Below are 25,128 nucleotides of genomic sequence, written 5' to 3'. Positions count from 1 at the left end.
TGTCCCAAGGAATCTGAGGTGCTAGAACATGAGGGAGGCAGACAGCTCTCATGGACATGCAGACAGGGAGTAAGTATCTAAAAGACTGTCTGGATGAAGAGTGACTTCAGCTCTGATGGGCGTCAGTTTTGTGAAGTCTGAATGGACTGTGTGAGATGTCAGTACTGAGATGAGCGATAGCACAGATTGTGTGGACTGTGTGAGACTTTGAGTTCTTCTCATCTTCTGAGATGGGTAATTTTGCAACAAGTAACTTCAAAATTTATTGGTTATTAAAATTTGGCCCCGTTCTCTCAATATCTCTGTTTTTTTATTTTGTTTACTGCTCAATGCAAGGGAAACAGCCAGGCGCAGAGCAGAGCTTAACACTAGAACTACTGATGGAGTCATTTTGACTCCTTTCGTTTTTTATTTCTCTTCTGTGACTACATTTTTCAGAATTCCGGCTTGAAACTCGGTAACTTTTCCTCAAATATGATGTGAAAAAAGATTTTGTGAGAATAAATAATTTTGGTGAAAAATTTGCGCGTTTTTTTCAAAATTTACCAAGAACTAGTGAAGGGAGTCATTTTGACTCCCTACTATATTTTGAGGTCCTTTTGTCACTAAATGTTGCTATAAAGTTTTGTGCATAATTTTTTCACTCTGTCTTATTTACCCTGATGTTCATATAGATGTAGTTCAATTTACATGTCAACTTTTCACATTTTCCTTGTGTTTTACCTGCTTGTATTACTGTGTAATGCTGAACAAAATAGCTTGTTTACTCTAGGCTCTTATCTTATGCTAATGAAGGGTGGTGTTTTTCTAAGGTCCTAGCAGGAGACAGTATTCTGGATAGTAACTTTACTTTCAGTTCAGCTGAAGAGACAAAGAGAACAGACGCAGACATACGAGCTCTGAAGACTCATACAGGTATGAATTGTTATGAAATAGTTTAGCTGTCTGTCAACTGATTCAGCCCACCTACTTTTGAAGGTGGCAGAACAGTTATTATTTCTTTTAGTTTTCATTTCATTTCTATTTTTCAGCAGGGAACTATATAGAATTATGGAATTTGTGAGGAATATGGAGAGAAGACGTTTGATAAAGCCTCAGGATATTCTGGCTACTTTGCAATCCATACCGGAGGATGAATCGGAATCCGAATTGCAGGAACATGTATTTGATTCTGACAGTGATGAAGATTTCATTCCTCAGAACATATCAAGTGAATCTGAAGACTCAGAAGGAACAAATCCAGAAGGGAAGTAGTTATGTGTATTTATTTGTTCTTCCACACACTGAGTTAGGGCCTGTGCACACTAGCAGAATTCTGGCTGAATAGCCATCTGGATATTCTTGCCGCAATACAGGCCGTACCTGCCCGCTCATGCCTGAAGCTCCGCTCCGAACCCCGGGCTGGAGCCGCTGTCAGGGACAGAGCAGCGCTTGCTTACGCACGAGCACGGCTCCGTCCCAGACAGCGGCTCCAGCCCGGGGTTCGGAGCGGAGCTTCAGGTATGAAACTCCGCTCTGTACCTGAGCGGGCAGGTACGGGCCGGATTGTGGTGAGAATATCCGGTCGGATATTCCGCCGCTAATCCAGCCAGTGTGCACGGACCCTTACAAAACAAAAATTCTAAATATTCATCAACTTTTTTCCAGATATTCCAAGCACATCAACTGGGGATCGGGCTCATGCAGTTATGTTGCCTCGTGACCATCCTCCTGGTCGTGGACAGAAAAAATCAGCAAAACGTCCCAGAAATGAAAGAACAACAGATAACGATGGCGGCGAAGGTAATGCAACAACAAACACCAGAGAAGGCGAATCTGAAGGAATACTAGTTTCAGCGGATGGTATTCAATGGAAACCTGTTGAAATTGGAGAACACTTGCCTGGTAGGCGTGACAGCCAAAATATTCTTCGAGAAGCACCTGGCCCTACAGGATACGCCAGAAGAAATATCATTATCGATAGTCCTTTGAGCGCATGGCGTTTATTTTTTGATTCATATATATTGACACATATAAAGAACTGTACGCTTGCAGAAGCATGCAGGAACAATAATTTACAGTTTACTCTATCTGATGAGGAGCTAGATGCATTCATTGCGATATTCTATGCTCGTGGAATATCTGGCACGAACCGTCACTCGATTAGCAGTATTTGGTGTAATGACTGGGGAATACCGTTTTGCAAAGCGACAATGTCTAGGGACCGCTTTGTTGAAATTATGAGGTTTCTCAGATTTGATGAGAAATCTACTCGATCGGAGAGACTGCAAACGGAAAAGTTTGCTCTATTTTCTACTGTGTGGGACAGGTTTATTGAAAATTGTATTGCGTGTTACAAACCTGGCCCATACATAACGGTGGATGAGCAACTTTTCCCAAGCAAAACTAGGTGTCCATTCACGCAGTACATGCCTTCCAAACCAGATAAATATGGCCACAAATATTGGCTAGCTGTTGATAAGAGGAGCAAATATCTGGCAAATGGCTTCCCTTATCTAGGCAAAGATGACACACGCCGTGCTGAGGACCGTTTAGCTGACCATGTGGTAATGAAGTTATTGGACCCGTTTTTGAAAAAAGGTCGCAATGTTACAACCGATAATTATTTTACTTCAGTAAAATTAGCTAAACAGCTAAAAAGCAAAGGAACAACCATCGTGGGAACACTGAACAAGATAAGACGAGAAGTGCCTAAAGAAATAAAATCCATGAAAGAGGAATTGTACAACACTAAAGTGTTTAGAAATGAAGACAATTTTACACTTACAGTATATCAAGGAAAGCCCAACAAAAATGTTGTCATTTTGAGTTCCGTCCATCCAGATGTTGTTGTTGCGTCTGATTCCGCTAAAAAAACTCCAGAAACGGTAAAGTTTTACAATGAAACAAAATATGGAGTAGATGTAGTGGATCAGATGGCACGAAAATATACCACACGAACATGCACAAGGAGATGGCCTGTTCATGCATTTGAAAATGCCTTAGACTTTGCGGGTATAAATGCATGGATAATATTCAAGGAGATTACCCACCAAAAAATGTCACGCAAGGCATTTTTGCAAACGCTTGTGAGAGAGTTGAGTGGTCCTTATGTCACAGATAGGGAAAAGGGTTCCACGTCCCAAGTTTCTACATGCTCAGAAGTGATGGTTCAAACAAAATTTTGCCAGATCAAAGAAAAGTGCAAGAAAAATAGATCTGTCGGAAATTGTAAGACTTGTGGTAAGTCTTTGTGTGGGCAATGTACTGCCATAAATCAAAGGCAATGCCTAAAATGCGAAACACCAAATGTTTAGAAGGTGAATTCTGCGCCATATTTTCATTTTTATGCTCCTCCACCTACATTTTCTCTGCTTTTTGTTCTTCAGTTGTTGTTTATATGTGTGCACTTGAATAAAAAAAAATGTTTGAAAAACGTCTATTATAATTATTGTTATTTTCTGTAGAAAAATAAGAAAAGCAGAAAAAAAACAATCAAAAGCATTACTGTTGAATCTCACAATAATAATACATTACAAAAAATATAATTATTAATAAATAACCACAAATGAAACTCTAAAAATCAACGAAAACAAGCAAGGAGTCAAAATGACTCCTTTCAGTAGTTCTAGGCGGGGTCACGAGTCCAGTAGTCCTAGTGTTAAAAGCTTTTTCATAGTGAGCTTGTAAGCACTGCTCTATGACTGCACAGCACAAAAGTGTGATGTAAGCTCCAGATGTCAGCCAGCTTCAGATCTACTGCACAGAAAAGTTAACCTCTGAGCCCTGAGAGAAGCCAAGTCTGTGTGGGCTTTATGAGAAGCTGTAGCCAAGTCACAGTAGTTTGTGAGAATTCAGCCTTGGGTTGATTAGGAGCCAGTGGCTATACAGAGATTAGATACCCTGTTGCCTGAAGGTTACAATCTGGTAAAGTGGACTGGCAGAAAACAGAAGGAGGACTTACAGTGCTGCTCACCATTATTGGCACCCCTTCATTTTTTCATAGGCTGTACCATATTTTCAGAAATAAATGGAAATGTACCAAAGTTATATCCTCAGGATTTTTTTTAAATAGTGGTCCAACGTAACAACAATAAAACATTGTTTTTCAACTTACATGTTGCAATTTCAAAGAAAAAACTGAATAAACTGCATGTGCAGAAATAAAGGCACCCCTAATTAATACTTGGTTGCACACCCTTTGGCATTGCTGACAACCTCCAAATCTTTCTTGTAGCCATCTGTAAGCTTCTTGCACTTCTCAGCTGGAATTTTCTCCCACTCTTCCTTTGCAGTTAGTTCAAGCTCTTGGATGTTTGCAGGGTTCTTTTTCCCCATGGCAGATTTCAGCTCACCCCAAAGATTTTCAATGGGATTGAGGTCAGGACTCATTGCTGGCCATTTTAAAACAGTCCATTTTTTATTTTTCATCCATTCCTGTGTACTTTTGTATGTGTGCTTTGGGTCATTGTCTTGCTGGAGGACCCATGATCTTCGACTTAAACCAAGTTTTCTTACACTGGGTAGGACATTTCGCTCTAAAATCTCTTGATAATTCTCTGATTTCATGTTTCCTGTGAAACGGTCAAGGCCTCCAGTACCAGACGCAGCAAAGCAACCCCACAGCATTATGGATCCTCCACCATGCTTAACTGTTGGTAAGGTGTTATTTCCCTTATAAGCTTCATTACGCCATCTGTAAACAAACTCTTGCTTTGCATTGCCTAAAAGCTCTATTTGTTTCATCTGTCCACAGAACATTTTCCCAGAAGGATTGTGGTTTGTCAAGGTACTCTTTGGCAAAGATCAGGCATTTCTTTTTATGTATTTTCTTCAGCAATGGTTTATTCCTTGGCCTTCGCCCATAAAGCTCTGATTGGTTTAGTTTGCGGCCTATGGTACTTGTTGAAACCATGACTCCAAAATGCTTCAGGTTGGCCTTCAGGTCTTTGAATGTTTGATGTGGTGTTTTTTCCACCATTCGCACCAACCTTCGAAGATATCTCTTGGCAATTTTCCTCTTTCCTCCACATCCAGGGAGGTTCTTGATGGTTCCTTGCTTGGCAAACTTCTTAATAACATTGCACACTGTTGAAACTGGTACACCAAGGTCTTTGGAGATGGCCTTATACCCTTTGGAAGTCTTGTGTTTGCTAATAGAAGTTCTCTTGTCCTCAGACAGCTCCTTTGTCTTCACCATTGTGACAAAGGAACAGGGCCTACCATGTGGCTTTTAAAACACTGAAGTCATAATTCATTGGCTAATTTATGTCACATGGGCACGACAATTAATCACAAGTGAATCTCTTTTGAGATTTACCACAGGCGAATCAAAATGTGTTTCCATACTAAATTAAAGTAAAGGGTACCAATGGCAGTGACACAGCAAGCTTTAGGTTTTTCTATTTTTCCCTCCCATTGTTTTTGCTTTAAATTATTGTTTATCATTTGCTTTTTTGTATGTAACACGAAGTGCTCTACACAAAAAAACTGTTTCACTTGATTCATTTTTTTGAGGAGGTATTCTACATTATGTACTTAAACTTCATGGGTGCCAATAACAATGAGCAGGACTGTATATTGCTCTTGGAAATTGAGCCAAGTGAACAAACAGAATCCCCATCCTGCAGAAAATAAAGACTTTCCTTTGTTGTGCGTGCCAATTTTTATCATATAAGGAAAAACTAAGAAGAAAAACAGCGCAATAGGATTGAGTCTTATCCAGGGGGGGATAAAGGTGTTACAAAAAGGTTATGCTAACCTGATTCAGTTGGGCATACATATTTCCACGACATATAAATCCAGCTGCTCAAGGTCCAACGGGTCATCAAACCGAGAAATCACAGATAAGGAAGATTTGTGAATAATGAATGCTGCTGGTATGCCAATATAATAGATCCAAGTCAGGACAGAAGGTATTAGCGTTTTTTCTTCATTCAGCTGACGTGTTTCAAAGTACTACAAATTTCTTTATCAGGACAAAAAAGCCATTAACCAAGAAGTCTGTAGTACCTCAAAATGCATAGACTAAATAAAGAAAAAACACTAACACCTCCGTCTGGACTTGGATCTATTATATGGGTATACCAGCAGCTCAGATTATCTACAAATCCTGCTTATCTGTAATTTTTATCATATGGAATAAAAGTTTTTGAAATATTTTTATCAAGAATTGGCTGGAAAATCTTGTTTGTTATGTGGTAGTGCATTGAGCTGTAGGGTGGATTGCTGCTAAAAGGGAAAAAAAAAAAACAACCTCTTTATGGGTCCGTGCCCACGATGCGTTTTTCAAGCGTTTTTGCTGCGGAATTTTTGCAGCGTAAACGCTTGTAAAACGCTTGGTGATCCTTCTCCCATGGTCCCCAATGAAAATCCGCAATTTCAATGCCCATGCTGAGGAATTTTCCGCAGCGTTTTTGATGTGCAAAAAATTCTGCAGCATGTCCATTATTTGTGCGTTTACGCATGTGGAACTGCCTTCTCAATGCATTAGAAAACGTAAGGCAATTCCGCATGTGCAAAACGCTTCAAAAACGCGCGAAAAACGCGTGTCAAATTCTGCACGCGTTTTTACGGGCAAGGACATGTAGAAATGAAGCGGAAATTTTCCGCTTCATTTCGCAATCGTGGGCACATAAGCCTAAATCGTCTTCCTTAGCGAGTGTGAACGAGCTGAGTGTGACCGGAGCGTAAGTGCAAACGGAAGTAAGTGTGTGACTTGTTTTTCAGTGAAGAGGTATTTAGGAATCCTGCAGAAAATACGTGTGTGAATTGCTGTGAGTTTTTGAATTGTAAACTGCTGAGTGCTTTTCTACCTGTTAGGTTTTAACAAGCCCAATAAAACTAATTTTCTCTCTACAGTTTTATAGTCTCTTATTTTACTACTTGTGTATTTAAGGGTTAACTACATTGCACTTAAATCCTGAGGTATAGCTATACTCACAAGGGGTTAATTAAGGGCGAGGGGTCATAATTAATGTTTTATAAAGGGGCAGCTGGCTGGGGCATCCAGTCCTTTGGAAGTGCATTGAGCTGTAGGTTGGATTGCTGCTAAAAGGGAAAAAAAAAACCTCTTTAAATCTTCATCCTTAACGAGTGTGAACGAGCTTGAGTGTGACCGGAGTGTAAGTGCAAAAGGAAGTAAGTGTGTGACTTGTTTTTCAGTGACGTGGATTCAGGGAGTTTGGAAGGGAGGAATTTGGACTGAATTGCTGTCTGTATTTTATTAATTCTTTACATTTCTTTTTACTTAACATTTCTGTCTAGTGTAATCCCCATTAGGAAATGAGCTCCATTATTGACAATGCTATCCAGTGTACATCTTGCCACATGTATGCAATCCTTGAACAGCCGGTCATGGGTGCATACTGCTGTGCGAGATGTGTGCACGTTGTGCGTTTGGAAGCCCAGGTACTGGATCTAAATAAGCAGCTGGCAACACTGAGATCCATTGACAATATGGAAAGGAGTCTGCTGCTCACTGAGCAGCTGCTCACTGGGGTAGATGTGGGGGAGGGTGGTAGTAGGGAGCTGCAGGACAGTAAGGCAGCTAGCTGGGTGACAGTTAGAAGAGGGGTAGAGGTAAGAGTGCCAGGGAGGCTAGTCCTGATCTGGAACACCCCAATAAGTTTGCAAAGTTGGCAGATGAGGGGGGTGTCAGTACAGGGGTAGCTGTTATGATCTGCAACAAGTACTAAGGAAAGATAGGGGAAAGCTGTCCCTACAGTAAGACTAAGCTGAATCCCTACGATGTAGCGGGCTTCCTGTTCCTAGCGAACAGACCCGCCTTTGTCCTCAGCTAGTCTGAACGAAGACCTATAGCATAAGGGGAGTGGTCCCTAAAAGAACTAAGGACTGGGACACCTCCTAAACAGAGAAATTGTTGCAGAACACAAAAAGACAAACTGACAAAAAGGTATTAGAGGTCCTAGAAGGACCAAGCGAACTGACAGAGAAAGGCACCGAAGCACCTGGCTAGAGAAACAGTCAAACACTGAAGTTCAGCACAGCCAAAAGGGTGGAGCTGGAATATAAAGGCAGGTGGTCACATGATCGCAAAACACAAGTAGGAAAAAAAAAAAACAGGAGGGTTCTAACAGTAGCACTGCTGCAGCAAGGCATGTCCTCTGAAAGCCGGAGAAGTGTCACCTCCAGTAAGGGGGGAAATAGGAGAGCAGGGCAGGCCAGGCTGGTAGTGGGGGACTCAATTATTAGGGGAACAGATAGGGCAATATGTCACAAAGACAAGGAATGTCGAATAGTGTGCTGCCTACCTGGCGCTCGAGTCCGGCACATCGCTGATTGGGTTGACAGATTACTGGGAGGGGCTGGTGAGGACCCAGCGGTCATGGTGCAAATTGGCACAAATGACAAAGTTAGAGGTAGGTGGAAGGTCCTTAAAGATGATTTCAGGGAATTAGGCAGCAAGTTTAAAGCAAGGACCTCCAAGGTGGAATTCTCTGAAATACTAACTGTACCATGTGTCAAGCCAGAGAGGCAACAGGAGATTAGGGAGATAAATAAGTGGCTCAGGAATTAGTGTAGGAAGGAGGGGTTTGAGTTCCTGGAGAACTGGGCCGACTTCTCAGTTGGCTACAGATTCTACGCTAGGGACGGGCTGCACCTCAATGGGGAGGATGCAGCTGTGCTGGGGGAGAAAATGTCTAGAAGGCTGGAGGAGTGTTTAAACTAGGGATTGGGGGGGGGGTATTCATTTTATAGGTGGGGAAGACAGTGCAGATAGTGACCTGGGCACAAATAAAGAAATTGAGGGTGGGGTTAGAAGAGTTAATATAGTAAGAAGGAATAGAGGTACAGAGAGATACATAAAATGCATATACACTAATGCCAGAAGCCTCACAAACAAAATGGAAGAATTAGAATTAATTTTGTTGGACAATAATTATGACTTGGTGGGGATATCTGAGACATGGCTGGACGAGAGCCATGACTGGGCACTTAATTTACAGGGCTATAGTCTGTTCAGAAATGACCGTACAAACAAGCGGGGGGGGGGGGGGGTGTGTTTATATGTAAAATCATCCTTAAAACCCATCTTGAGTGAGAATATATGTGAACCTAATAAAAATGTAGAGTCCCTGTGGGTGGAGATAAGGGGAGGGGGAAAAATAATAAATTACTGATAGGGGTTTGTTATAAGTCTCCAAAAATAATGGAAGCAGCGGAGAATATCCTCATAAAGCAAATAGATGAAGCAGCGACTCAAGGGGAAGTCACTATTATGGGGGACTTCAACTACCCTGAAATACATTGGGGAACAGAAACCTGTAGTTCAAGCAAAGGTAATAGGTTTTTGACAACTTTGAGAGACCATTACCGTTCACAACTGGTTCAGGACCCAACAAGAAGGGGGCACTGCTAGACCTAATATTAACCAACAGGCCAGACCGCATATCCAATATACGAGTTGGGGGTCATTTGGGTAATAGTGATCACAAAATAATAAGTTTTCATGTATCCTTTAATAAGATGTGTAGTAGAGGGGTTACAAGGACACTAAACTTCAGGAAGGCAAATTTAAAACGGTTGAGAGATGAACTTAGTGCAACAAACTGGGACGATATCCTGAGACATAAAACTACACAAAGCAAATGGGAGACATTTATTAGCATCCTGAATAGGTGCTGTGCACAATATATACCCTATGGGAATAAACATGCTAGAAATAGGAGGAAACTACTATGGCTAAATAGAGCTGTAAGGGGCGCAATAAGTGACAAAAAAAGCATTTAGAGAACTAAAGCAAGTAGGTAGTGATGAGGCATTAAATAAATACAGAAAATTAAATAAATTCTGTAAGACCCAAATCAAGGCAGCAAAGATTGAGACAGAGAGACTCATTGCCAGAGAAAGTAAAAATAATCCCAAAATATTCTTTAACTACATAAATAGTAAAAAACTAAAAAATGATAGTGTTGGCCCCCTTAAAAATAGTCTGGGTGAAATGGTGGAAGAGGAATGAGGAAAAAGCCAATATGCTAAATGACTTTTTTTCAACAGTATTTACACAAGAAAATCGCATGACAGAAAACATGATTGGTGATGACAAAAATTCTCCATTAAATGTCACTTGCTTAACCCAGCAGGAAGTACGGTGGTGTCTAAAAATCACTAAAGTTGACAAATCCCCGAGCCCGGATGGGATACAGCTGCAAGTACTTCAGGAATTAAGTAACGTCATAGATAGACCATTATTTTTAATCTTTAAAGATTCCATAATAACAGGGTCTGTACCACAGGACTGGCGAATAGCAAATGTGGTGCCAATATTCAAAAAGGGGACAAAAACCGAACTTGGAAATTATAGGCCAGTAAGCTGAACCTCTACTGTAGGTAAAATCCTGGAGGGTTTCCTAAGAGATGCTATACTAGAGTATCTGAAGAAGAATAACCTCATGACTAGTGTTGAGCATTCCGATACTGAAATATCGGGTATCGACCGATATTCGCGGTATCGGCGTGCCTGCGCTCTGCAGTGTCTCTGAAGGATGACAAGCTGGATGGCAGCGCTCAGCTTACTGTACTTGTCATTTAGTGTTAAAGGATTTATTTAAAAAAATAATAGTGTTTTCATGCACAGTCTCTTTAAAAAAGCCGGCCGGCAATTCAGAATAGAAAGAATAGAGCATCACACATAGATTAGATACATAGAAACATGTCAGTCACATATATAAGAAGTTAAAAACCTACAAACTAGCCATATAGTATATGGTCTATGATCCCTAGAAAACTAGAAAAACTGATTAATAGTCTATATTGGAGAGGAGAAGGTTAAATAGAAGGGAGGGATCTCCCCTATAAGTAAATTATATCTCAATCCACATGTTAGTAGACCCCAAAATGACATGAGAGGGATTTGAATCCAAAATATCAATTTTATTAGAAAATATAAAAATTACATGAGAATATAAATAGAAAAAAGAGGGAAGGACATGAGATGGTAGGACAGCTATGAATGCAGGGTTAGATATATAAAACCCTGCAAGGAGACTAACATCCCTGAACCAGCATAAGGAATAAGACAGATGTGATTGTAAGCTGCCAATCAAAAGACATAAAAGTGAAGGCAGACATAATAATATCAGTCTATGCCCTCACTGACAATAACAATCATGGCAAAAAGAAGAATATAGAATGCAATACTCAAGGTAATAATATTAAGAAGTGGACCAATAGCAGAGTAACAGGTCATAGAGCATCAAAAAATGCGGCAATGATACATATAAATATAAGTGGGAAAATAGCGCTATGCAAGTAACATCACAATCAGGTCAAGAGTAGCAACTCTATAGGATATTAGTTACCTTGTGCCATATAAACAGAATTTGAGGCAGCGCTATACAAGTAACATCACAATTAGGTCAAGAGTAGCAACTCTATAGGATATAAGTTACTTTGTGCCATATAAACAGAATTTGAGGCAGCGTGTCCTAAAGTGCTGGGGGGATGTGTGGCAGCATCGACGCGTGTTTCGCCCTGGGAGTGGCTTAGTCAGGAGGGAAAATTCTCCTGCGCTCAGCGCTTCAGCAGGAGAATTCTCTCACGCTCACTGCAAGCGCAGGAGAATTTTCCCACGCTGTCAGTGACGTGCATGAGGTGAGCGGAGTTCATTGGACATGAACTCGGCTCATCTGGATGCCGTCACAGCCAGACACTGAGGAGCGCAAGCATGCCGGAGCTTCTCAGTCTCTGCGGCATGGCAAGCTGGATGGCAGCTTTCGGCTGCAATCCAGCCTGTCATGTGAATGTAGCAGAGCTGGAGCCGTCGTGGGAACCATGGAAAGGTAAGGATGAGGTTGCTTTATTATTTTACTTTTATTGCAGGAGATTGTTGGCTTCAGCTGGAATGGGTGTGATGGTAAGTATGGTTTAATTTAGAACAATAAAGAATTGTGTCTTTATTTCAATTAAAGGACTTTATCCTGGGTGTTTGTGTTTTTTTTAAACTTTGACTATGGGGTTAGTAACGGGGGTGTCTTATAGAAGCCTCTCCATTACTAACCTGGGCTTGATGTCAGCTAGCATTATAAGCGGACATCAACCCCAGCCCTATTACCCCACTGCCACCGCTACAGGGCAGTGGGAAGAGCGAGGCTAAGTGCCAGAATTGGCACATCCTATGGATGAGCCATTTCTGGGGCGGCTGACGGCTGGTGTTTCTAGCCTGGGAGGGGGCCAATATTCATGGCACCCTTCCTGGGCTATTAATATCAGCCCCCAGCAGTCTGCCTAGCCTTTGCTAGCTATTAAAATAGGGGGGACCCCACGTCATTTTTTGGGGGTCCCCCATTTTAATAGCTAGTAAAGGCTAGGTATTCAGCTGGGGGCTGATATTAGTAGCTTGGGAAGCTCCGTGGGTATTACCCCCCTCCCAGGCTTCAAACATCTGCCCCAGCCGTCTGCTTAACCTCCGCTAGAGCCTAAAATTACCGGGAACCCCACGGCATTTTTTTTTAATAAATCCTTTATTTTAACCCAAAATTACAAGTACTGAAATCATCACTATCACTGTACTTATTATATATGTGACTGACATGTTTCTATGTATCTAATCTATGTGTGATGCTCTATTCTTTCTGTTATAAATTGTCGGGTACCGATGCTGAATTGCCGGCCGGCTTTTTTAAAGAGACGGTGCATGAAAACACTGCTATTTTTTTTAATAAATCCTTTACACTAAATGACAAGTACAGTAAGCAACACTGTCACTGTACTTCTTATATATGTGACTGACATGTTTCTATCTATCTAATCTATGTGTGAAGCTCTATTCTTTCTGTTCTAAATTGTCGAGTACCGGTATATGCCGCTGCTGAATTGCCGGCTTTTCATGTCATTCTACATTATTCTTAGTTGTTTTCCTTCATGTAGAATTAACCTACAAGGAAAGAAAGGGTTTATTTTTATTCCGATATTTGTGTCCCATTGACTTGCATTGGTTTCCGGTATCGGAATCGGCGATATCCGATACTTTTTTGGGTATCGGTCCGATCCAATCCGGTCCGATATTTCCCAATATCGGAAGGCATCGCTCAACACTACTCATGACCCAATATCAACATGGGTTTACGAGGGATCTTTCCTGTCAGACTAATCTGATCAGTTTTTATGAGGAGGCAAGTTCCGGACTAGACCAAGGAAATGTAGTGGATGTTGTGTATATGGACTTTTTTGAAAAGCTTTTGATACGGTTCCACACAAAAGGTTGATACATAAAATAAGAACAATGGGCATAGGGGAAAATATATGTAGGTGGGTTAAGAACTGGCTCAGTGATAGGAAACAAAGGGTGGCTATTAATGGAACACACTCAGACTGGGTCACGGTTAACAGTGGGGTACCACAGGGGTCAGTATTGGGCCCGCTTCTTTTTAACATATTTATTAATGACCTTGTTAGGGGGCATACAGAGTAGTATTTCAATATTTGCAGATGACACTAAACTCTGCAGGGTAATCAATACAGAGCAGGACAATTCTATATTACAGGAGGATCTATGTAAACTAGAAGCTTGGGCTAGTAAATGGCAAATGAACTTTAATGGGGATAAATGTAAGGTAATGCACTTGGGCAGAGGAAATAAAATGTATAATTATATGCTTAATTGTAAAACACTGGGCAAAACTGTCACTGAAAAAGACCTGGGTGTATTGGTGGACGACAAGCTCACGTTTGGTGGCCAGTGTCAGGCAGCTGCTGCAAAGGCAAATAAAATAATGGGATGCATTGAAAGAGGCATAGATGCTCATGAGGTGAACATGATTTTACCTCTATACAAGTCACTAGTGCGACCACACTTCGAATACTGTGTACAGTTCTGGTCTCTGGTATATAAGAAAGAAATAGCTGAACTAGAGCGGGTGCAGAGAAGAGCGACCAAGGTTATTAGAGGACTGGGGGGTCTGCAATACCAAGACAGGTTATTACACTTGGGGTTATTTAGTTTGGAAAAACGAAGGCTTAGGGGTGATCTTATTACTATGTACAAGTATATAAGGGGACAGTATAAAGACCTTTCTACTGATGTTTTTACTCTGAGGCCTGAGCTGGGGACAAGGGGGCATCTTCTATGTCTGGAGGAAAGAAGGTTTAATCATAATCACAGACGCGGATTCTTTACTGTAAGAGCAGTGAGACTATGGAACTCTTTGCTGCATGGTGTTTTAATGAGTTATTCACTACTAAAATTTAAGAAGGGCATGGATGCCTTTCTTGAAAAGTATAATATTACAGGTTATATATACTAGATTCCTTGATAGGACGTTGATCCAGGGAACTAGTCTGATTGCTGTATGGAGTCCAGAAGGAATTTTTTTCTCCAATGTGGAGCTTAGTGTTTGCCACATGTTTTTTTTTTTTGCCTTCCTCTGGATCAACATGTTAGGCTATGGGTTGAACTAGATGGACTAAGTCTCCCTTCAACCTTAAAACTATGTTACTATGTTACCCTTTGGCCATGAGGGGCAGGAGTGGCATTTCTGTGCTGAGAATCATGGAAAGCCTCAGCTAATGTAAGCTAGACTACACCTGTTTGTGTAAGCAGACAGTAACCCTAATATAACAAGGACTAGAGCTTTAATTATGCAAAAATCATAAAATGTGATATTATTTTTTTTACTCTTAGATTCTGTCTCTCACAGATGAAGTGTATCTACATTAAAATTGAAGACATCTCCATTCTTTGTAGGTTGGAAAACTTGCAAAATCGTCAGTGTATCAAATACTTATTTTCCCCACTATATCTGGGTGCACAAAAAGAATCAGATCCAATATGGATCATTGGTGTAGCATCCGATTTTCACGGATATATTGCCATTATTAACCTAGGAAACAGTATTTATTCTCATGAGTTTTATTCACTGCTTATGTAAGAACGGATGTCATAAGGATAATTTGCAGACTGTAAAACAGATGAAAACCTGAGTTTTTTCTCTGGATGATAATGGGATGATTTTTGTATACACTCGTGTGAACGTAATAGCTTTAGCAGGATACCCATTATTACTGTACCTAATGAGAACAGGGCAAAACTCTAATAAATTGAATAGAGGGCAAAAAAAACAAAGATACTATGGGATACATATTTCCCCTTTTCAAAAAGTAAATAATAATTACACTTGCATGTAATGACAACATGTTTGTGTGATGTCCCCGCAGCCCCAAGGCACATTTCGCTCTTTCAACAAGACAATGACCCTAAGCACACAGCTAAAATAACAAAGGAGTGGCTTCAGAACAACTCTGTGACCATTCTTGACTGGCCCAGCCAGAGCCCTGACCTAAACCCAATTGAGCATCTCTGGAGAGACCTGACAATGGCTGTCCACCAACGTTCACCATCCAACCTGACGGAACTGGAGAGGATTTGCAAGGAAGAATGGCAGAGGATCCCCAAATCCAGGTGTGAAAAACTTGTTGCATCATTCCCAAGAAGACTCATGGCTGTACTAGCTCAAAAGGGCGCTTCTACTCAATAGTGAGCAAAGGGTCTGAATACTTATGACCATGTGATATTTCAGTTTTTCTTTTTTAATACATTTGCAAAAATTTCTACATTTCTATTTTTTTCAGTCAAGATGGGGTGCAGAGTGTACTTTAATGAGAAAAAAATGAACTTTTTAGAATTTACCAAATGGCTGCAATGAAACAAAGAGTGAACAATTTAAAGGGGTCTGAATACTTTCCAAACCCACTGTAGGTGTAAATTAACCTAATTTTGGAGACAATATATGGCTCATAATGATGAGCATAAAGTGCAAAGTGGCAAATAAATTATAAAACATAGAACAATATTAAAGGTGCTAATTGAGATGTAAAATATCAATGTTAAATCATTAAAAAAGTGAATTATTTACTTAAATTATGTACATGGGAGCAGTACAATAAAATTGTAATTAATAAACATTATGTCTAAGACAAAAATATATTGTGTACTAAGTTAGATATATGCTCGTGTGAACGTAGCGTTATTGATACTCGGTTTGCAAAATTGAAAGCATGAAATGGTCAGACTATGTTACGTTATTTCTATTGAATACTACATTTCAACAGGTCATAAAATATATCACTCATGTTTTAAACATATTTATAGGGGTCAAACATACTCTACCACTGTGCATTTCAACTCCATAGAATTCCAGTGTTCTTGCAATGTTAATGTAGCAGGATTCAGCTTCTGTTTGTCCAAGACCGCTAAGAGAAAAGGAGGAGTCATAGGGTTAGCGGTAGGATTGTTTTACCATTTTTAATCTAAAGTGCTCTGGATGATGCATATTCTTTTTCTACCAATTGGGATGTGGCACACTTTTTAGCATTTGTTACATGCAATATGTGGCCAAAACAGACCTCGTTTAGGTTCACGATCTCTACCCCTGCCATAGAGCAGTACACAGACTTTGCTTTTCTGCTGAGAATAGCACTTTGTACATACAGGTCTCCTGCCTCTAAATGGTAATAAACTGTTCATTCACTTACAGCAAACTCATACATTAAAAAATGTGACAAACGTCAACACTGAAAATGACAGAAAATGTAATTTTTCAGTGATTAAAGGGATATTTCCTTCTTAGTAATCATGACTGAGATGTAATACTAGTCTATACTTGATTTTTATGGGTGGCTGAGATTCCAGAAACAGAAATTATATGGGCTGTGTTTTGCCATTTCCCTAAATCCAATCCACTTATACGGGAGTTATGGGAAAAGTGTGCAGCACAGTCTGTTGGATGGTTTTCGCCATCCCATATACCTCTGGGCATAACAAAAAGACAACTGTTCACAGTGCAGTCATGAATGACTACGATGGAAATACCTCTATAAGCATTAAAGGGGTGGTCCGAAGTCAAACTAAATTTCATCTAAATCCTTATCTATTTAGTTCCGTAATATAATCTATTTTCTCATGTGCTCGTATTAAAAATCCCCTATCCTTCCCTAACTACACTGTCTAACTGTTATTGTATGTTTTTCCTATTTCCTGTGTGATCACGCTTCGTTTTGAGAATCAGGTGATTGCTGTGATACTCAAACAAAGAATCATCAGAGGAGAGGGCAGAGACTTCAGTCACTGCCTCATTCCCTGCCGGCTCCCTGAAAAAGTGACATCTGTGACGCTCATTTCAGGGGCTGTGTCCCTCCCTGCGAGCTGTGCCCTGTGCGATCTGCACAGTGACAGCGTCCGCGATGTTGCCGGCTCAAATCAGTAATAATAAGTGGGCAACAGAGCAGTGTCAGACTACCCGGCAGGCAGGAGACCAGTGATGTCACTAGCGGGGGCGGACGATGTACAGTGCACAGCTCGCAGGGAAGGACACAGCAGGGACGAGCACAGCCCCTGAAACGTGCGTCACCGATGCAGTTAGACAGTGTCGTTAGAGAAGGATAGGGAATTTTTAATACAAGTATATTAGAGAATAACTTAGATTATAGGACTAAATGGATAAGGATTTAGAATGAAATTTAGCTAGACTTTGGACCAACCCTTAACCCCTTAATGACCAGAGCATTTTCCGTTTGTGAGTTTTCATTTTTTGCTCCCCTTCTTCCCAGAGCCATAGCCTTTTTATTTTTCTGTCAATATGGCCATGTGAGGGCTTATTTTTTGCGGGACAAGTGGTACTTTTAAACGCCATCACTGGTTTTACCATATTGTGTACTGGAAAACGGGAAAAAAATTCCAAGTGCGGTGAAATTGCAAAAAAAAAATGCAATTCCACGTTTTTTTTTATTTTTTTTTATCACGTTCACTGAGTGCTAAAACTGACCTGCCATTATTATTCTCCAGGTCATTACGAGTTCGTAGACACCAAACATGTGTAGGTTCTTTTTTATTTAAGTGGTGAAAAAAAAATCCAAAGTTTGCTAAAAAAAAAAATAAATTAAAAAATGGCGCCATTTTCCAAGACCCGTTGTGTCTCCATTTTTCGGGATCTGGGGCCAGGTGAGGGCTTATTTTTTGCGCATCCAGCTGATGTTTTTATTGATACCATTTTGGGGTAGATCCTATGCTTTGATCGCCCGTTATTGCATTTTATTGCAATGTTACGACGACCAAAAAAACGTAATTCTGGCGTTTAGAATTTTTTTCTCGTTAAGCCGTTTACCGATCGGATTAATTCTTTTTTTTATATTAATAGATCGGGGGTTTCTGAACGCGGCGATACCAAATATGTGGGTTTTTTTTTTATTATTTTATTTTGAATGGGGCGAAAGCGGGGTGATTTAAACTTTTATATTATTTTTATTTTGTTTATATTTTTAAAAACATTTTTTTTTACTTTCTGCATGCTTCAATAGTCTCCATAGGAGACTAGAAGCAGCAGCAGTCCGATCGCCTCTGCTACATACAGGCAATGAGCAGATCGCCTATATGCAGCAAAAATGCTCATGTGCTATGAGCGCCGACTACTAGGTGGCGCTCATAGCAATCGAGACATGACAACCACAGGGGTCTGCTGTAGACCCTGGGTTATCATGCCAACCCATCGGTGACCCGCGATCATGTGGCAGGGTCACCGATGGGCTAGGCTAATGCCGCACTTCCGGTGCGGCGATGTTAAATGCTGCTGTCAGAGATTTAACTGGTAAACAGCCGCAGGTGGATCGTGATTCCACCTGCGGCTGTTGCGGGCACATGTCAGCTGTAAGAATCAGCTAACATGTGCCCGTTTCACTGCAGGTTAAAAGCCGGAGCCCCCGCTAAACCGGGGGTTACAACGTGGTGCGTTGTAAAGGGGTTAAAGTAAATAAAACCAGAAAACCTCTTTAAAGCAGCAGCCAGGTCTTGTATGATCACCTACAGTGGAAACCAAAAGTTTTGCATATTTTTTAAAAGTGTGATTACTTCTGTCTGGTTGTTGTGATGCCATTTTCCTGGTGATTTTAGCAAACCGGAAGCAAATAGTTGTCAGCTATAACGCGGAAAATTGTGTTTGACATGGTTTATCCCTTTATGTGTTAGTTTTCAACATTTGCTGGGTCAAATGTTTTGCATATTTCGAAAGGGCAGTTGAATAAAAAAAATTATATATATTTTTAGGTTAAAACATGGCAAAGACAAAGACAAATTTATCACCAGATGTCAGGAAACTTATTTTTCTGAGAGTGAAGTCAGGCAAAAGCCAAAGAGAGGTAGCTAATGAATTCAACTGTTCTCAGAGTCAAGTGTCACGTATATTAAAGAAAGAAAAGAAAAAGGTTATGGAACGACCAAGGAAAACTTCCTCCAGAGTTGATCACATTAAGAAAAAGTCAGTATCTGATGTCCATAAAAGTGCTGGAAAGATTTTGCATAAAATGAACAAAGAATATGGGGTCAAAGTGAGTCGCCAAACTGAGGTGCGACGGCTAAGAGCAGTAGGGTTGAATGCACAAGTTCCAGTCAAGAAGTCTTTCATCTCTGCAAAGAATCAGAAGGTTCACCTTGAGTTTGCCAAAGAACACAGCCAATGGAAAGAGACAGATTGGTCTGAGGTGTTGTGGTCGGATGAATCCATGTTCAGTCTATTTGGAAGTGATGGCAAGGTCTTTATATACTGCCCAATTTGAAAACGTAATGATGTAAGGTACCAAACACCTACAGTGAAACATGGTGGTAGCAATGTCATGGTCTGGGGCTGCTTTTCTGCCTCGGCATAGATTTGATGAAAATATGAATGCTACCTTGTACAAGGATATAGTGGAGAATGTGATGTTGCCACATGGTAAAACCAAAGTAGGGGGGGATGGCAATTCCAGCAAGACAATGATCCTAAGCATACATCCAATTTTGTCAAAAATTGGTTAGCAAAGAAAAATGTTTGCCTGTTGCAATGGCCAAGCCAATCACCTGATTTACACCCAATAGAGCACCTTTAGGATGAGTTATGGTGACGAGTTGAGCCCGTACCCATAGCAATAAAGATGAATTGTTTGCAGATTTGCAAATGGAATGAAGCCAGATTCCTCAAGATGTCTTGAACACCCTAGTGGCTTCAATGCTCCGTCGGTGTGGTGCAGTAATTAAAGCAAGAGGTTATGCTACAAAATACTAAGTGATGGCATTGTTAACAATGAGGTACTCTTTATGTTATGGTCAATAAATAGTATATGCAAAACGTTTGGCAATCAGTTTTCTTTAATTAAATGACAATATCTATATTCAAAAGCATTTTGGTTAAAATTAAGGTCTTGCATGATGACAACTTCTTGCACTTTCAATTCATCACCAGGGAAATGGCATCACAACAACCAGACAGAAGTAATCACACTTTTAAACAAAATGCTAAATTTTTGGTCGCCACTGTATTTAAGGGCAGCATACAACAGATGGAATCCTGTACTGTTCCACTAAGTTTTGGGGACTTGTTCTACTTTAAATAGTCAGATAGCCTGCGGATCATATTACGGTCATGATTAAAGGAGTTGTCCACTACTGAACAAATCCTGCTTAATTACTACTGGGCCCCATAGAAAATCATAATAACCTATACCCACATCTTGCAGCTGTGTCATTCCAGTGATGTCGGTGCTGCTATTCACAGGGGTCACATGACATAGCTGGGTCTGGTGATTGCTACAGCCAATTACCTGCAGCTCTTCAATATTCCCTCTGCGTGGACAAAATAGTAAAAGCTATAGCGGTTGCGTGACAACAATGTCACATGAGCCACCGAAAATAATAGTGCCGACATCGCTAGATTATTTTCATTTTCTATGGAGTCCTGAAGTGATTAAGCAGAAGTTGTCCACTAGTGGACAACCCCTTTAATAAATACCTTAAGTGATTATGTGTTGCACATACTATACAAGGTACAATCTAAGATACTGCTTAGCCATTGCATTCTCCAGTAGGACTTGGCACCTGTCCACACTGCCAAAATACCAATACCTGGTTTAAAAACAACTATCACTTTGCTTGATTGGCCAGCAAACTCACCTGACCTTAACACAATAGAGAATCTATGTGGTATTGTCAAGAGGAAGGTGAGACACCAGACCCAACAATGCAGACGAGCTGAAGGCTGCTATCAAAGCAACCAGGGCTTCCATAACACCTCAGCAGTGCCACAGGCTGATCGCCTCCATGCCACGCCGCATTGATGCAGTAATTGATGCAAAAGGAGCCCCGACCAAGTATTGAGTGCATTTACTGATTTATTTCAGTAGGCCAACATTTCAGATTTTAAAAACATTTTCAAGCAGTTGTTATAAAGTATTCTAATTTATTGAGCCATAATCATCAACATTAACAGAAATAAACACTTGAAATAGATCACTCTGTTTGTAATGACTCTATATAATATATGAGTTTCACTTTTTGTATTGAAGAACTGAAATAAATTAACTGTTTAATAATATTCTATTTTAGTGAGATGCACCTGTATGTTAAGACCAATTAAATTACCTGTGCTGACTGTGAAGGGATTCCACTTTACTTATAAAATCATTGTCTTGGCCAGGAAGAAACATTTTACTCGACAAGTGTCCTGGAAGATGTACCGAAGGATTGTAGTCTCCAAACTCAGCTGTGCAAGAAAAAGACAACATTAAAGAAATTATCAATATGGTCACTTATACAAATCTGAACAGGTTGGCAACTCCGGTCTCTTTTTGAAGCCACCAAACACTGAAGTTCTTAAAGAAGCATTATTATTACACAAAAGTGTGACAGTTGCACATGATAGCTCATTCCATTATACTGTAGACCAGGAAATACTTCTATAAGTCTTCAGCAGTAGGTCAGAATGTATTTTTTGGCAATAACAGCCACAAAAATTGCATCTTCAAACAGGTGTATAAGTGGATAGGTGCAGCCTTACATGAACGGAAGAAAAAACAAAGTAAATCACTTTTTTCTATCAAAGGAACATTTTTATAAAGATGACAGGTGGGGTTGGCCTTGTTGTGCGGCTTGCGGGACACAGTTTTCAACGTTCTGGTCTGTTGTCCCAGTTCAGGCAGCACTTTGCCCCAGGTGTGATCTCATGTGTACATATATATATGTGTGTGCATGTGGGGATATACACTCTCTGTTCTGTAGGCATCTCACCACCATCAGAGGCAGGATTACAGTCAAATAGAACACACACATATGCATATACAGTTGAAACCATAAGTTTACATACACTATATAAAAAGACACATATGCATGGTTTTCTCAATATCTGACATGAAATCAGAATAAGGGTATGTGCACACGATGCAGAAATGAAGCAGAAAATTTCTGCATCATTTCTGCATCTCCCTGGCAGAAAAAACGCATGCAGATTGTACATGCGTTTTTCCTGCAGAATACATGCGGATTCACATGCGTTTCCGCATGCAGATTGACAAGCGCTTTCCAGGCGATTTTAGAATCACCTGGAAAGTGCTTGACAACTAGGTCACACTATATAAATCCATGCAAACGGCATGGATTTATATAGTGTGACCCAAGAGAGTGTATATACTTACATCCGATGGCCCGCGCTGTCCTGCTCTATCCGTTCTCCCGGCAACTTTGAATTGAAAGACCTGCCGACGTCAGCGTCACGTGACCCGTCACATGACTCTGACGTCAGCGCAGGTCCTACAACTCACTGCAAAGTGCCGGGAACCAAGCAGGAGCGTTGCGCGGGCCGACAGAAGGTAAGTATATATTTATTTTTTATTTTATTCTTGTTTTACAGCTTTTTTAATGGTACCTGGGTGTGGATGAGACTCTCCTCTCCTCCACACCCGGGTACCATCCGCACATTAGAACGCGCCAATAACGCAAGTACAAATGCAGTCTTGCGGAATTGGCGCGTTCTAATGCAAGTCAATGGCGGCGAAAACGCCGCGTTTACGCAAAATTAATTGACATGCTGCGGATTTTTGAGCGCAGCGTTTACGCTGTGGAAAAATCCACATCATGGGCACAGCACATGCGGATTTCAATTGGGGAACATTGCTGCCCTTCTACCATGCGTTTTTAATGAGCCTCCGCGGCGTTTACGCAGCTGCAAAAACGCCGCGGAAACGCATTAAATACGCATCGTGTGAACTCAGCCTAAACCTTTCCCGTTTTAGGTCAACTAGGATTACCATAATTTTTAATATTTGCCAAATGCCAGAATATTGAGAGAGAGAGAATGTTTTAAGACATTTGTATTACTTACAGCAAAGTCAAACGTTTACATACTTTTCATTAGTATTTGGTACCATTGTCCTTAAACTGAATGATTTGGGTCAAACGTTTGGGATATCCTTCCACAAGCTTCTCACAATAGTTGGTCGGAATTTGGGCCCATTCCTCCTGACAAAATTGGTGTAACTGATCCAGGTTTGTAGGTCACCTTGCTCGCACTTGCCTTTTCATTATTACCCATAAATTTTCATTAGGATTGAGATCAGGGATTTGTGATGGCCACTCCAAAACATTGACTTTGTTATCCTTAAGCCACTTTGTTACCATTTTGGCAGTATGCTTCTGGTCATTGTCCATTTGGAAGACCCATTTCCACCCAAGCTTTAACTTCCTGGCTGATGTCTTGAGATGTTGCTTCAGTATTGCCACATAATCTTCTTTTCTCATGATGCCATTTATTTTGTGAAGTGCACCAGTCCCTCCTGCAGCAAAACAACCTCACAACATGATGCTGCCAACCCCGTGTTTCACAGTTGGGATGGTGTTCTTAGGCTTCCAAGCTTCTTCCTTTTTCCTCCAAACGTAACGACGGTCATTATGCCCAAAAAGTTAAATTTTAGTTTCATCAAACCACAGGACATGTCTCCAAAAACTAAAGTATTTGTTCCAGTGTGCATTTGCAAACATTAATCTGGCTTTTTTATGTTTCTTTTGGAGTAATGGCTCCTTCCTTGCAGAGTGGTCTTTCAGCCCATGTTGATACAGTACTCATTTCACTGTGGATATTGACACAATCTTACCAGCTTCCACCATCATCTTCACAAGATCTTTTGCTTTTGTCCTTGGGTTGATATGCATATGTCGGACCAAAGCTCGTTCATCTCTGGGACACAGAACCAGTCTCCTTCCTGAGCGGTATGATGGCTGGACATTCCCATCTTGTTTGTATTTGCGTATAATTTTTTGTACAGATGAACGAGGCACCTTCGGGTATCTTGAAATTGTACCCAAGGATGAGCCAGACTTGTGCAAGTCCACAATTCTCTTTCTGATATCTTGGCTGATTTATTTAGACTTTTCCATGATGCTACACAAAGAAGCAGTGTGTTTCAGGTGAGCATTAAAATACATCCACAGGTGTGTTTCTAATTAACTCAGATGTTGCCAAAAAAGATTCCAACACACATGTCATCATCATATGGGCAGTCCAGAATTGTTTAAAGGCATAGTAATCTTAGTGTATGTACACTTTTGACTTTGCAGTAAGTAATAAAAAAGCCTTCAAACATTCTCTCTCTCATTAGTCTGTCATTTGGCAAATATTAAAATTTATGTAAATCCTAATTGACCTAAAACGGGAAAAGTTTATTCTGATTTCATGTCAGATATTGAGAAAAACATGCCTATGTGTCTTTTTATATAGTGTATGTATATAGTGTATAGTGTATTTTATATAGTGTATGTAAACAGATCAAAAGTTTGGACACACCTTCTCATTTAAAGATTTTTATGTATTTTCATGACTATGAAAGTTGTACATTCACACTGAAGGCATCAATACTATGAATTAACACATGTGGAATTATATACTTAACAAAAAAGTGTGAAACAACTGAAAATATGTCTTATATTCTAGGTTCTTTAAAGTAGCCACCTTTTGCTTTGATGACTGCTTTGCACACTCTTGGCAGTCTCTTGATGAGCTTCAAGAGGTAGTCACCCGAAATGGTTTTCACTTCACAGGTGTGCCCTGTCAGGTTTAATAAGTGGAATTTCTTGCCTTATAAATGGGGTTGGGACCATCAGTAGTGTTGTGCAGAAGTCAGGTGGATACACAGCTGATAGTCCTACTGAATAGACTGTTAGAATTTGTATTATGGCAAGAAAAAAGCAGCTAAGTAAAGAAAAATGAGTGGCCATCATTACTTAAAGAAATGAAGGTCAGTCAGTCCGAAAAATTGAGAAAACTTTGAAAGTGTCCCCAAGTGCAGTTGCAAAAACCATCAAGCGCTACAAAGAAACTGGCTCACATGAGGACCGCC

At 40.4% G+C, this 25,128-nt stretch overlaps 1 protein-coding gene across 2 annotated transcripts in view; it reads right to left on the bottom strand.

Moving 5' to 3' along the window:
* PTPN3 (protein tyrosine phosphatase non-receptor type 3) overlaps positions 1-25,128 on the bottom strand; it is a 383,873-nt gene that overhangs the window by 144,248 nt on the left and 214,497 nt on the right. Inside the window, exons 8-9 of one of the 2 annotated variants that reach the window (XM_073678476.1) lie at positions 21,383-21,503; positions 16,104-16,191 (exon numbers count right to left, since the gene is read on the bottom strand). In XM_073678476.1, coding sequence (XP_073534577.1) covers positions 16,104-16,191; positions 21,383-21,503 — 209 coding nt within the window. Of the gene's footprint in view, positions 1-16,103; positions 16,192-21,382; positions 21,504-25,128 lie in introns of those variants that run through there. The other variant, XM_073678477.1, reaches the window with a different exon arrangement.

The sequence above is a fragment of the Phyllobates terribilis genome, unplaced genomic scaffold (assembly GCF_046119375.1).
Source record: "Phyllobates terribilis strain yellow unplaced genomic scaffold, ASM4611937v1 Scaffold_4__5_contigs__length_816908805, whole genome shotgun sequence".
In the NCBI taxonomy this organism is placed as follows: Eukaryota; Metazoa; Chordata; class Amphibia; order Anura; family Dendrobatidae; genus Phyllobates; species Phyllobates terribilis.
Note: the sequence above shows the minus strand (reverse complement) of the source record. Positions and strands in the feature narration are given on the sequence as shown.